General features: G+C 40.3%; 1 protein-coding gene across 1 annotated transcript; it reads right to left on the bottom strand.

The window, feature by feature from the left end:
* Positions 1–777: 777 nt before the first annotated feature.
* Positions 778–12,162, bottom strand: Sfrp4 (secreted frizzled related protein 4). The gene is made up of 6 exons (XM_008845426.3): positions 11,705–12,162; positions 10,566–10,646; positions 10,421–10,486; positions 8,180–8,378; positions 5,926–5,989; positions 778–3,800 (listed from the first exon to the last, which is right to left on the bottom strand). Exons 1-6 carry the CDS (start codon positions 12,147–12,149, stop codon positions 3,606–3,608), a joined length of 1,050 nt encoding a protein of 349 aa, XP_008843648.1. The 5' UTR covers positions 12,150–12,162; the 3' UTR covers positions 778–3,605.
* Between the last annotated feature and the right edge of the window lie 357 nt (positions 12,163–12,519).

Here is a 12,519-nt window from a genome sequence, read left to right as displayed (position 1 = left end):
TTGAAATTAACCACCACAGTTATGACATAGGTATATATAGGATCTGTTTTTTTTTCAAATAATTATTTAAATGTATAAGAAACATCTTGAGATTTATATTCCAAAATTTAATGATTCCTTCTGTACAGTGGAGAATTTGTTATTGGTTAAAGGTTTATCCTTTTCATTTTCATTTTGTAAATTTATTGAATACTCTCACATAAGGCAAAGTTTTATTAAAATGCTAGCCATTTTTTAAAAGAGATGCTTCCAGGTAACTATGATTATAAAACTCAATAAATATTGCAAAATGTTTTTCCTGATTAAAGAATCCCAACTATCAATTCCTGTACCTATAACTGGACCCTGCTCTTTCCTCCTTATGGCTGTATGCTTACCCATCCTCACATGTGTTTTGATGATAAACCAATTTTTTGGACTCACAAGAGGTTTTTTTCCACACTTGTCAAATCGTTCTGTGTGGGCTAGTTCTCGGTTTCAGTTTCTTCTTAATACCAGCTGAACAGTAGCCAAAGTAACTATTATCATTTAAACTTATGTGCCTAACTTTTGTGTATGCGTTGTGAGTGCAGTGTGTGTGTGTGTGTGTACATGTGTGTATAGGTTCTTTTTTAAAAAGTTCTGATTTATTTATTTTTATTTTATTTGTATGTGTATTTTGCCCACATGTAGGTAAGTACATCACATGTATGCAAATGGTCATGGAAGTGAGAAGAGGGCATCAGAGCCCCTGGACCTGGAATTACAGAGGATCATTAGCCATCATATGGGAACAAACCTAGGTCCTCTGGAAAAGCAGCCATTGCTCTTAATTGCTGAGTCATCTCTTCAGCCCCATACACAGGTTCTTATGTGTTCTGATTGCATGTGTAAATGTTCGTGTGTGAAGGCCAGAGATCAACCTCAGGTGTTTTTGTTAGGACACCATGCTCCTTGGTTTTTGAGAGAGGGTAACTCACTGGTCTGGAACTCATTGCTTCAGCTAGACTGGCTGGCTAGGAAGCCTCTGCTTGTCTCTGCTTCCCTAGTACTAGAATTGCAAAATGCCCCCACTGTGCCCAGCATTTTTACATGGATTCAGGGATCAAATTCAGGTCCTTGTGCTTACAGAGGTAAGGCTTTACTATCTCCCAAGAACATAATTCAGATGTAATGTTCAATATATAATATCAGTTAAATAATTGGCATAAAAATTACTTAGCCTATAAAGTTGCTTCCCAACCTGTATTGCATTCAGTTTTACACTTAGCATATTTTTTATATTTTCCTTCTTTTTATGCAGTGTAAATAGTTCAATTTCCAATTCTAACAGGCAGCATAGGCTATCAACAGTTCTTAGTGACTTGTCCAGAGACCGTTGAATTTAGATGCTATGTGAAATACCTATCAGGGTTTTCTTAAGAGCCAAAGAGGTTTGGATTATACGCAGTGGAATCAAATACTGTCTATTTTATTGATTATGTAATCTATTGGGTTTCTTCAGCTATCACCTTGAGGTAGGGATGCAAACAAAGCTAAATTTTCAGGAGGCAACAGACTTCTCCACAGTCCTGTTTCTCCTCTTTCCCCTTCGTTATCTCACTTCTGTGTCCCTCTGACTAAGAATGCAGTATGTAACTTGCCCCACTTCTAAAAAGCAGATGGGTTAATAAATCTAAGCAAGAAAGCAGTCTTAAACTTTCACATTGTTCTTCTGTCTGGGTGGCCAACTGGCCTCTATTCCTAGTACAGAGCTAGAATGTGGTAGCTGTGCCACACCCCAGGCCTCTACTGCTCCACAGACATTTCTGAGAGCACCTGAAATTGCAGAGAGAAAATTCTTTCCTGTTTGTGAATCTCAGTGCTAAGATATTTTGGGAAATGAGAAGGGTACTGAGCTCTCTGTTGTGAGGATAAAATCCTTCAGGGGCAGATCAGCTAATTGATGCCTAAATCTTAAAATTTTTTTGAGAATTTCATGTATGAGTGTTGTCTTTGCATTACTTCTATCCCTCCCAGTCCCCCATCAACTCCTCCCGTGTCTCCCCCATTCCTTCTCAATTTCTTGTCATATGTGTATATATAAGGCACTGAGTCTATTTAGTGATGCTTGTTTTTAGGGCTGCCCACTTGAGATTAGATAATCTCTCAGGGAGCTAGACCCTTGAAAAAATTGATTCTCCCTCCCTCAGCATCCATTGATTGCCTGTAGCTCTTCATCTAGAGGTCGGACCTCAGGAAATTCCTCCATTGACATTGGCATGCCAACTGGTTTTGTTGTTATGTAGATCTTGTTAGACTACCATGGAGCTGTCACGCGTGTAGCTTACCTATCACGTCTAGAATGCCTTAACTAGCAGCAGGGATCTTGTTCCTCTGGCTCTTAAATTCTTTCTGTCCCCTCTTCTGCAAGGTTCCCTGATCCTTATGTGTAGAGGTTACGGTGTAGATGTATCACTCAGGACTGAAGTACCTAGATCTTAATGGGGAAGAGAAACACACTGCTGGGCTGGAGAGGTGGCTCGGCAGTTAAAGAGCACTGGCTGCTCTTGCAGAGGACCCGGGTTTGATTCCCAGCATCCACACAGTGGCTAGGGCAAGTAACCCCCAGTAACTCCAGTTCTAGGGGATCCAACTCCCTCTTCTGACTGCACAACAAAGGTATACTTAGACACAGACAGCCAATACACTCACATAAAAATAAAAATAATGAATAAAAAATTTTTTATAAAGCACACCGGGCATGGTGGCCCACCCCTTTAATCCCAGCACTCGGGAGGCAGAGGCAGGTGGATCTCTGTGAGTTCAAGGCCAGCCTGGTCTACATAGTGAGTTCCAGGACAGCTGGGGCTACAGGGAGACCCTGTCTCAAAAAGACCAAAAAGCACACCGCATCAGCTGCAGCTTCCAGGATGGTGAGCAGAAGTATGTGATCTGAACAACTCCAGCACAGGAGGTGGGAACCCGAGGACAAGAACTCAGGCATGGTCTGTCTGCCTCTCCTTTTTATTTGTCATTATTAGTTTAGATTTTAAACTTTCTAGCTAAAAACAGAATTGAAAATCTTCTTACGAACACACATTACACTTTCCTTCATCCTAAATCTCTGTATTTTGTAAAAACCCTATTCATCAGAAAAACCTTTCTGCAGACAATAGACACATAAAGGTCTTCTAAACATTTGTTCCTCCCGCTTTCCTCAGAAGCATTATTTTCAATCACATTTGAGATAATCACTAACCTCTTAACAGAAGTCAAATGAAAATTTTAAAAAAATTTGGCCAAAAAATTAAGTGTGCTGTTTGACATATAACATGACTTTTACAATTTACACATTGGGTCAAACTCTCAAAACAAAAGCATATTTTCCTCCATGTAGAGCTCACACTGAGTATGCATACAGGCCACTTTGAATGGAAAAAGCTTTGACCAGCTTTTCTTTTTCCTTCCATACCAAAGCACAAACCAACAACATTACCGTGTGGCTTAAAAAGCAAAACTGAAGCATATCATTAAGAAAAATGCTGCGAGGTGTGTCTATGAAATGACTGCACTGAGTCCTTGAGACAAGGGAGCAAGACCACCCAGGCTTGTCCTGGACAATGCAGCCTCATCCTGGAATGGCTTTAGCTCACACTTTTTTTCGGGTTTGCTTTCTTTTGGGCACTTCTGGCTTTGATGTTCTTCTTTGGGCTAGCAGCTCTGGGAGCAGGTGTCTTTCCCTTCGGTTTAGGGGGATTATTACTTCGACTGGTACGGCTGGCTGATCGCTTCTTGTCCTGAATTGTTCTCTGCTGTTCTCGAAGCCTCTCTTCCCACTGCTGGGAGGCAATTTGTAAATGTGACAATCAAATACATTTCGCCGTTTTATGCTGTTCAACTGCTATCAGAATTTACCAGTGCAACTTTCACATCAGTACAGTTTTTCACTGTAATACCATGACAACTGCAATTATTATAACTGCCCTGTATTCACCATTTACCATGCTCTGGATGAGTTGGGAAGTGCTCCATATGAAAAGAAGTCTCAACCAGCTCACACAGATTTGGACACCTTTGCCACAACCAGTGCACGAGCATACAAAGGTTATTTGCAGAGGTCTGTACAGCTGCCAAATGTTCTTGTCAGAATTTAAAATCTCCCAAATATTCCAAAGCTGAAGACCCTCATCTGTGTGCTTGTGACTGTCAGTCTTACAATGCAACATTCATACACAACAAAGCCTTTGAAATAAGGTTGCGTCAATGAAAACAGAAAATTACCTAACCTCCCAGGAAAACCAAGGTTTCTTACCAGCTTTATATGTTTACCTACAACCAAAGGAAAACAAAACCTAGTAGTTCCCCACTTCACTGGGTATGTGTTCCAAGAGCCCCACATACATACTGTAACCATGCATAGTACTGAACTCTATATAATAGACTATGGCTTCATATATACATATCTATATATATATACCTATGATAAAGTTTAATGTAAGTTAGGTAGTAAAAGATTAATGATAGCAAGAATAAAATAAATGTAGCCATGTACTATAGTAAAAGCTATGTGAATTGTCTCTCTCAAATGGTCTTATTGTATTTTGCTTTTTGTTTGCTTGTTTGTTTTAAATTTTTGAGACAGGGTAGCCCCAGCTGGCCTAGAACTCACTATGTAGACTAGACTGTCCTTGATCTCACTGAGATCTGCCTGCCTGCTAGGATTAAAGGCATGTGCTATCATGCCCAGCTTGTGTTGAATCTTTGAACTGTGATTGACTGCAGATAACAAAACACAGAGCACAAAATTTGGATAAAAGGAAACTAGTGTGATCTGCTAAAGTGCTAACTGCCCAGACCACTGGGATATGAGTCATTCTGGGGATGACCAAGTTTCCCTTAGAGCAAAAGCTGTATCATTGATTTAGTTTACTTGTGTGTGCACGTGTCTGTGTCTGTGTGTGTATGTGTGTGTGTGTGTGTGTGTGTTACATGCACTACAGCATGTATGTATAAGTCAGAGTTTGACTCCCCATCTCCATTTCAATTTTTCAATAAATTTTAGTCTGGGAAATCAGAAATCCAATTTGCTAGAGTTTTCTATCTGGTAAAACTGAACACATTGCTGAGTAGTTCATGTGTCTTTTATAACGGGTTTTTAGCTCAGGTTTAACACAGTAATGCTTGGTTCTGTTATTGAGACACATTCTGTACTGTAGCTGGATTCTCCATAAGCAGATTATACCCTTGCCTTGTTCTGGAAGCTTTATTCCTGAAGGAATAAAAGCAGGAAGGTGTGTGTGTGTGTGTGTGTGTGTGTGTGTGTGTGTGTGTGTCTAAAATATAAATTCTCCTCAATATATCTAAATTTATTTTCAGGTGCAAAGATGTTTTAAAAGTTTCAAACCAATAACCATGAGACAAAGTCTCTAGTTATGGTATGATTTCTCTTGGGACTGGGGGACTATTCCACTGCTAATGCAATGATCAATATCATCATGATATTAAAATTTAAAATTATGGATTTGGCCACAATAGAGTTACTTTTTGTATATGATGATCTAGAAAAATGTCTTGTATTACTTAAATATAGTCAGTATATTTCATTGTGATATGAATTTTAGAGTCATTTGCACTTCTACAAACATGTTCATTTTCATCCCAAGGAATACTAATTATGTTCAATTGTTATACTGTTCAGTATAGTAATTAAGTTGCAATACAATGAAGAAACAGAAAGATCTAATTTAATCTGGAAATAACTGGTGTATTAGAACTGAATACAACTAGATCCACCATGAAGTTGAATAATGATTTCTGATAACAATTCCAAAGAAGAATTGGTATAATTTTTAATATTCAAAACAAGATATGTTGCAGATAAGACACTATAGAGAATCCCCAAATCTGTAGCATTTTCTTAAAGGCATTTCTATCTGATCCCAGTGCTTTTTTAATAACACTTACTATGGATCTCTTGCTAAGTTGCTCTCTCCATTTTTCAACTAAACAGTTTTCAAGAAGCATCATCCTAAAATAAAAATATTTTTGGTAAGCAACTTTCGATTATAAAAGTAAAACATTTAACAATATAGAAAATTGTGCTTATTTTTCAACAATCCTTATCCTTTATAACCTGTATATCAACTATTAATAATTGAAGGGTTTTTCCTTGTTTTCTTTGTCCTTGTGCAGTTTTCAGATCACATTGTATATTCAGATCACACTCCACATTTCCTTTCATTATTACGCTGTATTTGTTTTCCAGTAAGATGAGGAAAACACAAAAATGAACCAGAAACAGTATGGAGAAACAGTTGTGGATATTCACCCAGCCATTCAGTAGTGCTGAACCCCATTCTTGTTTATGGAAAGTTCCCGGTGTTGTGCTGAATATCTTTCATTAGAATAATACGCATTGGTCTATGATTTCTTTAGGACAGCTTTCTGAAAGCAAAATACTGGGACCAAGGGATTTTCAAAGAGTTTCAAGCAGAGTGCTCAACTGTTTCCAAAATGCTACTTGTACTTTCTTCCAGTTCACTAACAGTAAAAATGTTAAGTTAAAATGGAATCTTCTGTTTAAGTTTTGGAAATACAAAGGTATTTTTAATGTTTATTTACTATTTATATTTATTATGGAAATTTTCTCTATGGATTTGTGTAGATATTTATACATTGTACTCTCAACTTTTTAAAGCTTAATTTTATAGACTATCCCCATTTCTTCATCATAACTATTACACTGCTCTCAAAATTCTTTTGCTTTTCTATTTTCTTTTGTGACTGCTATGCACATATTATTCAGCTAAAACTATGCACTGAAAATTTTCCTTCATAGGACTGGAGAGATGGCTCAGTGGTTAAGAGCACTGGCTGCTCTTGCAGAGGACTGGGGTTTGATTTCTAGCACCCACACGGTGGCTAACAACCATCTGTAACTCCAGTTCCAGGGGATTTGATGCCCTCTTCTGACTTCCTCAGGCATTGAATGGCATGGATGCGCTTACCTACATGCAAGTAATACACTCATAAACATTAAATAAAAATAATAAATAAAATATTTTTAAATGAAATTTTTCCCTCATAATTTCTTATGTTGATGATATGTTTGTATAGCACTTTCCCTTTTGGATGTCATATTTCTGATTACTTTTATCCTCTTTGATTAAGTCTTTTAAGTATCAATTTAATTCATTTTAAATTTGCTTTGTAGTACAGGCTATTTTCCCAAATAAATAACACATACATTCACATTCTATCATTTTGCCATATTTCCTTCCAAATAGATTTTTATTTTATCTGTTGAAATTTTTTTTCAAAGAACATTTTCCTCAGTTGGGTATATTTTTCACATGCTCGTAATCCCAGCTATCTGGAACAGAGACTGAGGCAGGAAGGCTACAAGGTCAAGATCTTCCCAGACTACCAAGGTCAGCATATAAGGCACTCCCTCAAATAAAAACTAAAGTGAGGGCTGAAGGATTAACTCAGTAGTGTGGACATCTATTAAAAATACTTTAGGGGCTGAAGAGATGGCTCAGTGGTTACGAATACTGGCGGCTCTTGCAGAGAACCCAGGTTTGATTCCTGGCACATGGTGGCTAACAACTGTCCATATAACTCCAGTTCCAGAAGAATCCAGTACTCTCTTCTGACCTCCATGGGCATTGCATGACACAGGTACACTTGTATGCAATACACCCATACATAAAAAATGAAATAAAACACTTTTTAAAATGACAGCTCATGCACACCTTTAATCTCAGCACTCTAGATGCAGAGGCAGGCAGATCTCTTTGAGTTCAAGGCCAGCCTGGTCTACATAGTGAGTTCCAGTCCAGCTGGGGTTACAAGGAAACCCTTCCTCAAAAAAAAAAAAAAGCCAAATAACTGGCATTTTTTTGCTGTGATTGTCATTTTCAAGATTTATTTAATTTTTTTTATATGTTTATGTGAGTGTCTGCATGTGTTTATGTGTACAATGTGCATGCTGGTGCCCTTGGAGGCCAGAGGAGGGTGTCGGATCCCTTAGAATTGGAGTTACAAAAGGCTATGAACTACTGTGTGGGTGCTGGGAACTGAGCAAGTGCTCTTTCCCACTGAGCCATCTCACCAGCCCCACCCATGTCCTCAGTCTCTGTTTTATTGCTTTTAAAACCATGATTGCTGAGTGAGATTCATGCTTTTATAAGCAGTTCCTCTGTCCCCTGGAGCATACCTTGAGCGCCACTCATAACACATGATGAGGACATCTTGATGGGGCAGGATGTGTGGGCACTGGCAGGAAGAATTTGTGATAAGGGGGACTTGAGTTCGAGGGATGGGTGAGGACGACTTGAAGATCTCTTTTACATCCACCACTGTTGTTACCTCATTGCAACCACTCCTCTGCACGGCTTTTATTTTGGCATGAATAACTGCAATTTAAAAGTCTATATAAGTGTTGTGATTGAAGCCTTTTTGGAAAAACTAGACATGGTATGTTTAGCCAAATCCTGAGCCTCAGTCCTATAATTATGGTCATGTCCAGACAGCCCTAGTGTAGGCAGAAAGCCCACACAGTCATCTGATAAATTCAAAGCATCCCGTTTTTGTCTCTATTGTCTTAAAATTATTGATTCACACTGTAGGATGAAAAGGAAATTAAAAAGCCAGTTTTGGTTTAGGCTTAAGCTTTTAGGTCAGCAAATATCCTTGTTTGTTTCTACGTTCCCTCTAATGATTTGGAGTATCACATCCTCAGATTCAAAACTCAGAGCAAAGCACATATTCCTTCAATGGTCCATCTTATGTTTGAACTTCTGTTTTACAGAAAAAATTATTAGAATCATAACATTTCCAACTGCCAGGAATCTCTGAAGATTGTGTTCTCAATTCATTAATTTCACAAACTGACAATACAAAGCCCAGGGCGAGACCCAATTGTTATTACAGATGGCTGTTCAAGTCACTGTCTTTGATCAAGTTTTAAATTCCAGTTTCTTTGGACCCTGGATATTATTAATGCCTCTTGTGGAGTTGCAATGAACCTAACATGGGTCTGTTTTGGATTCCATCCTAGGAAGCTGCCTTATGGAGGAGCCAAAAGCACATCAATAAAACACATTTCCTGACTAAGGTGGCTCTAAGGCATGATACCCTGGAGATAATCGAAACAGAGAAAGTCTAGTTATCCTCTAGGGGCTGGATCTTGGCAGATAAGGGACCAAACAGATCAAATTAAGACAACTTATACCAGAACAAATTTTAAGAAAAAAGCTAGTATTTTTTGCTGTTGTTGAATTATCCACATTGGCTATGCGTGATTCTCAAACCAACAGCTGAACTACAGATAACTTCTCCAGATTTCTATGTCTTCTTACATTCACATGTGATGATTTTCTTACTGATAGAAAGGTTCAGTTTTATTTTTAAATGTATTTTATTATTTTAATTTTATATGTATTGCCTGCATGTATGTCAATGTACCTGTGTTGTGCGATATCTGTGGAGGTCAGAAGAGGGAGTTGGAGTCCCCTGGAACTGGAGTTATGGATGGTGATAGCCGCCATATGGGTGCTAGGAATTGAACCTAGGTCCTCTGCAAGAGCACCCAGTGCTCTTAACTGCCGAGTCATCTCTCCAGTGCCCTCCCCCCACAAAGGCTCAGTTTTAAATATGAAAACTAAATTGGTAAAGAAACTGTATTTTTCAAAAAAGATTTTGTTATTTTAGGTGAAATAATTCAAGAAACAGAAGTATATAGGTATTAAATAGCCCATTTTTTTCTTCTTTTTATGTGTATGTGTATGCATGTTCACATGTGTGTGTGTGTGCATGGGTGCAAGCAATTTAACAACTGAGCCTTCTCCCCAGATCTCAAGTAGACACTTTAAAAGAACGTAGTTTATGTAACTTTAATTTTAAGTGATGATAGAATTAAGAATACTTAAAACCTTTTAAATAACTTTCTTTGGGGAAGTACTAAATGGTTCTATCAAGTAAGAGAGAGGAGGGCATCAATGTTATAGCCATGGGATTTTAGTATATTCTCCACATTTCCTTAAGATGCTAAATATTTGTAGATGTTTATAAGAAAAAAGACGCATGAGCAAGTCTTATCTTCTGGGCCTCAGATGATCAAATTCTGGGCCCACATCCTCATCCTTCCTGTGGCAAATTAACCTCAGAGGGAGAGCAAAGGCCTGTGGTACTTTCTGCATAGCACTGTTCACTGGGATAAATCACTTTTACTTGGGGTATTTTTGTTTTTTCCTTTATTTATCCAAGAAGTTTTACAGTTGATACTGAGCTGTCCAGAAACTGTATAATTAAATTAGCAAGAACAATTCTGTCATCTTTTTTTTTTAATTTATTTATTTTTGGCCTAGTTGATCTAGCTTTTGGAAAGACACTATTATGGTTTCCATGTCCTAATGTGCCAATTCCCAAAAGCAAATGTTTTTATCAGAAGACTTACCATAGCTGTAGTTTTTGCTCAAGTATGTTGTCAAAGTTGGCTTCACCTTTTTACACTTACACCGATCTAAAAGACATAAAAGAGACATAAAATAAACTGAAAGTCTGGCACAAGGAGAGGGAGCTAAGTTTAGCAGGGAACTCACCAGGGCTCAGGTGTTTGCAGTCCACATCAAGGGGCCTTTCTTGTACCATCATATCTGGTGTGATGTCAATCCACTTCACATCTGAAAGACAAATAGGGCCACAAGGGTGGGGTCAGTAACTGGGTCTCCCATGCAAATGGACTAAGGAGTCACCTGAAGCTATAAACACAATCATCCAACATAACAATGCCATGGTTAAATTGGCTGGTGATTGTCAATGACTTTTTTTCATAATGCCACCTCAGACTTAAGAAAGAAGTCTTTCGGGTAAGACTTTGCCTATCTAAGCAGAAATGAATATGATCACACACCAACCTGGATTATTCTTATTCCCACTTGCCTGAGCCATCCTGAAGTACCGAGTCAACACTTCTCCAATCAGAACAACAAAAAATCCACAATATATTTTTTTTAGAGGAGTTTGAATCGGATCCTTCACTTAAAAGTTTCATTTTTAAAGCATGCTCAAAAGCAATGCTCAGAAATATAATCTCTCCCTCTCCCTCCTGAGCTACATCCCAAGCCCAATTTCTTTAAATATATGATAACCTGATTTAGGAAAACCCTAGATAAAATAACGCAAAAATATTCTTAGGTATCATTTCAAGAAGTGAATTTAGTCTTGCTCCTTCCAACAAAAGCAGGAAAAGAGAAAATATGGTAACAAAACAGCGACACCAGGGGCACCAGATCAGCGACTAGGAACCAGAATTCACTGTCTTCCAGGTAACTACATTGACAAACCTTATTCCAGCAGGCAGTAGTAATTATTAACGCTAGACGACAAAGAACATCTTTGCCACCACCATGTGGTGGGACAGATTAAATTCATGCCACATGCTTAACACCATGTACCCTGCATGCTATTATTGTTTGTTAATATCCTTAAATAAAAACACTCCATTAGTTTCACTGTAAGCAAGCCCCTGCCCATGACCTTCACGGAGCGCCTGTGCTTTTTCCCACCACTAGAGATCCCTGGAAAATCGTCTTGACTGCCCTTCCACCTCTTCTGAACTCAGTAAACTGTGGTGGGCGCAGACCACCCGCTGGCAGCTGTAGGCGTGGCCGCCTGGTTCTCAAGTGACAGCCAGCCCCTGCTATCCTCTGGCCTCCCTCCATCCCTCCTTCTGCCTTACCCTCCGGGAGGTCGGTAACTATGGCCTCGGGAGAGATGCACACACCACGGTCATAGACCGGCAGCTCGTCGCAGGCCAGGCTCTCTGGCCAACTGTGGTTGTACATCTTCATGAGTGGCTCGCAGTCGTCGCGCGCGCGCTGGCAAACAGACTTGCAGGGCTTGATAGGATCGTGCAGAAACTCCAGGGTGCAGATGGGCGCGTACATGGCGCAGAGGAAGAAACGCAGCACCGCGCTGCAGTTCACGTCCACCAGCTCCTCGTACTGCTCAATGGCCAGGATGGCGTTCTCTTGCGTGCTGTGGTGCAGGTGGTTAGGCATCCGCGTGATGTTCCAGGGCATGTGTCGGCACATGGGGATGCGCACAGACTCACAGGGCGCGCCTCGCACACCCAGCGCCAGGTGCAGCCACAGGCATAGCGCCACCAGGACGGAGCGGAGCATGGCACTGCCCTCGGGCGCTGCCGCGGTGCAGCCAGGCGCCAAGGGCTGTTCTCTTCCAGTCCCCGCTGCTCTCCCCGTCGCTACTCCGAGGATCCGCAAGTCGTCTGGAGCGAGGAAGAGCTTTCCTCCCTGAGGCCCTGTCTACAGTAACCGGGCCCCTGGGGTCTGGCCTCCGATCGCCCTCGGGGAGCAGCACTCAGCCTCCGGGACACGGACCCCCGCGACGATCTCCTGGCTCTGACCCCGCAGCTCGGAGCGCAGCCGGCTACGGCCATTGCGGGACCCTATTTATCCCGACATGTCCCCTGACGTGGGCTCAGCTCCCTTGGCAGCTGCAGGCGCGACGCAGGCTCCCCCTCGGCTGCTCCAC

The sequence above is a fragment of the Nannospalax galili genome, unplaced genomic scaffold, assembly GCF_000622305.1.
Source record: "Nannospalax galili isolate Female #2095 unplaced genomic scaffold, S.galili_v1.0 scaffold962, whole genome shotgun sequence".
Lineage (NCBI taxonomy): Eukaryota > Metazoa > Chordata > Mammalia > Rodentia > Spalacidae > Nannospalax > Nannospalax galili.
The sequence above is the reverse complement of the archived record's forward strand: the minus strand, read 5'-3'. Positions and strand labels throughout refer to the sequence as shown.

Coding starts and splice junctions, on each gene's coding strand:
- Sfrp4 (XM_008845426.3), bottom strand. CDS start 12,149: ATGCTCCGCTCCGTCCTGGTGGCGCTATGCCTGTGGCTGCACCTGGCG. Junction 10,487..10,565: donor CTGCAAACACCTGAGCCCTG/GTGAGTTCCCTG, acceptor TATGTCTTTTAG/ATCGGTGTAAGTGTAAAAAG. Junction 5,990..8,179: donor TGTTATGAGTGGCGCTCAAG/GTATGCTCCAGG, acceptor TTTTTATTTTAG/GATGATGCTTCTTGAAAACT.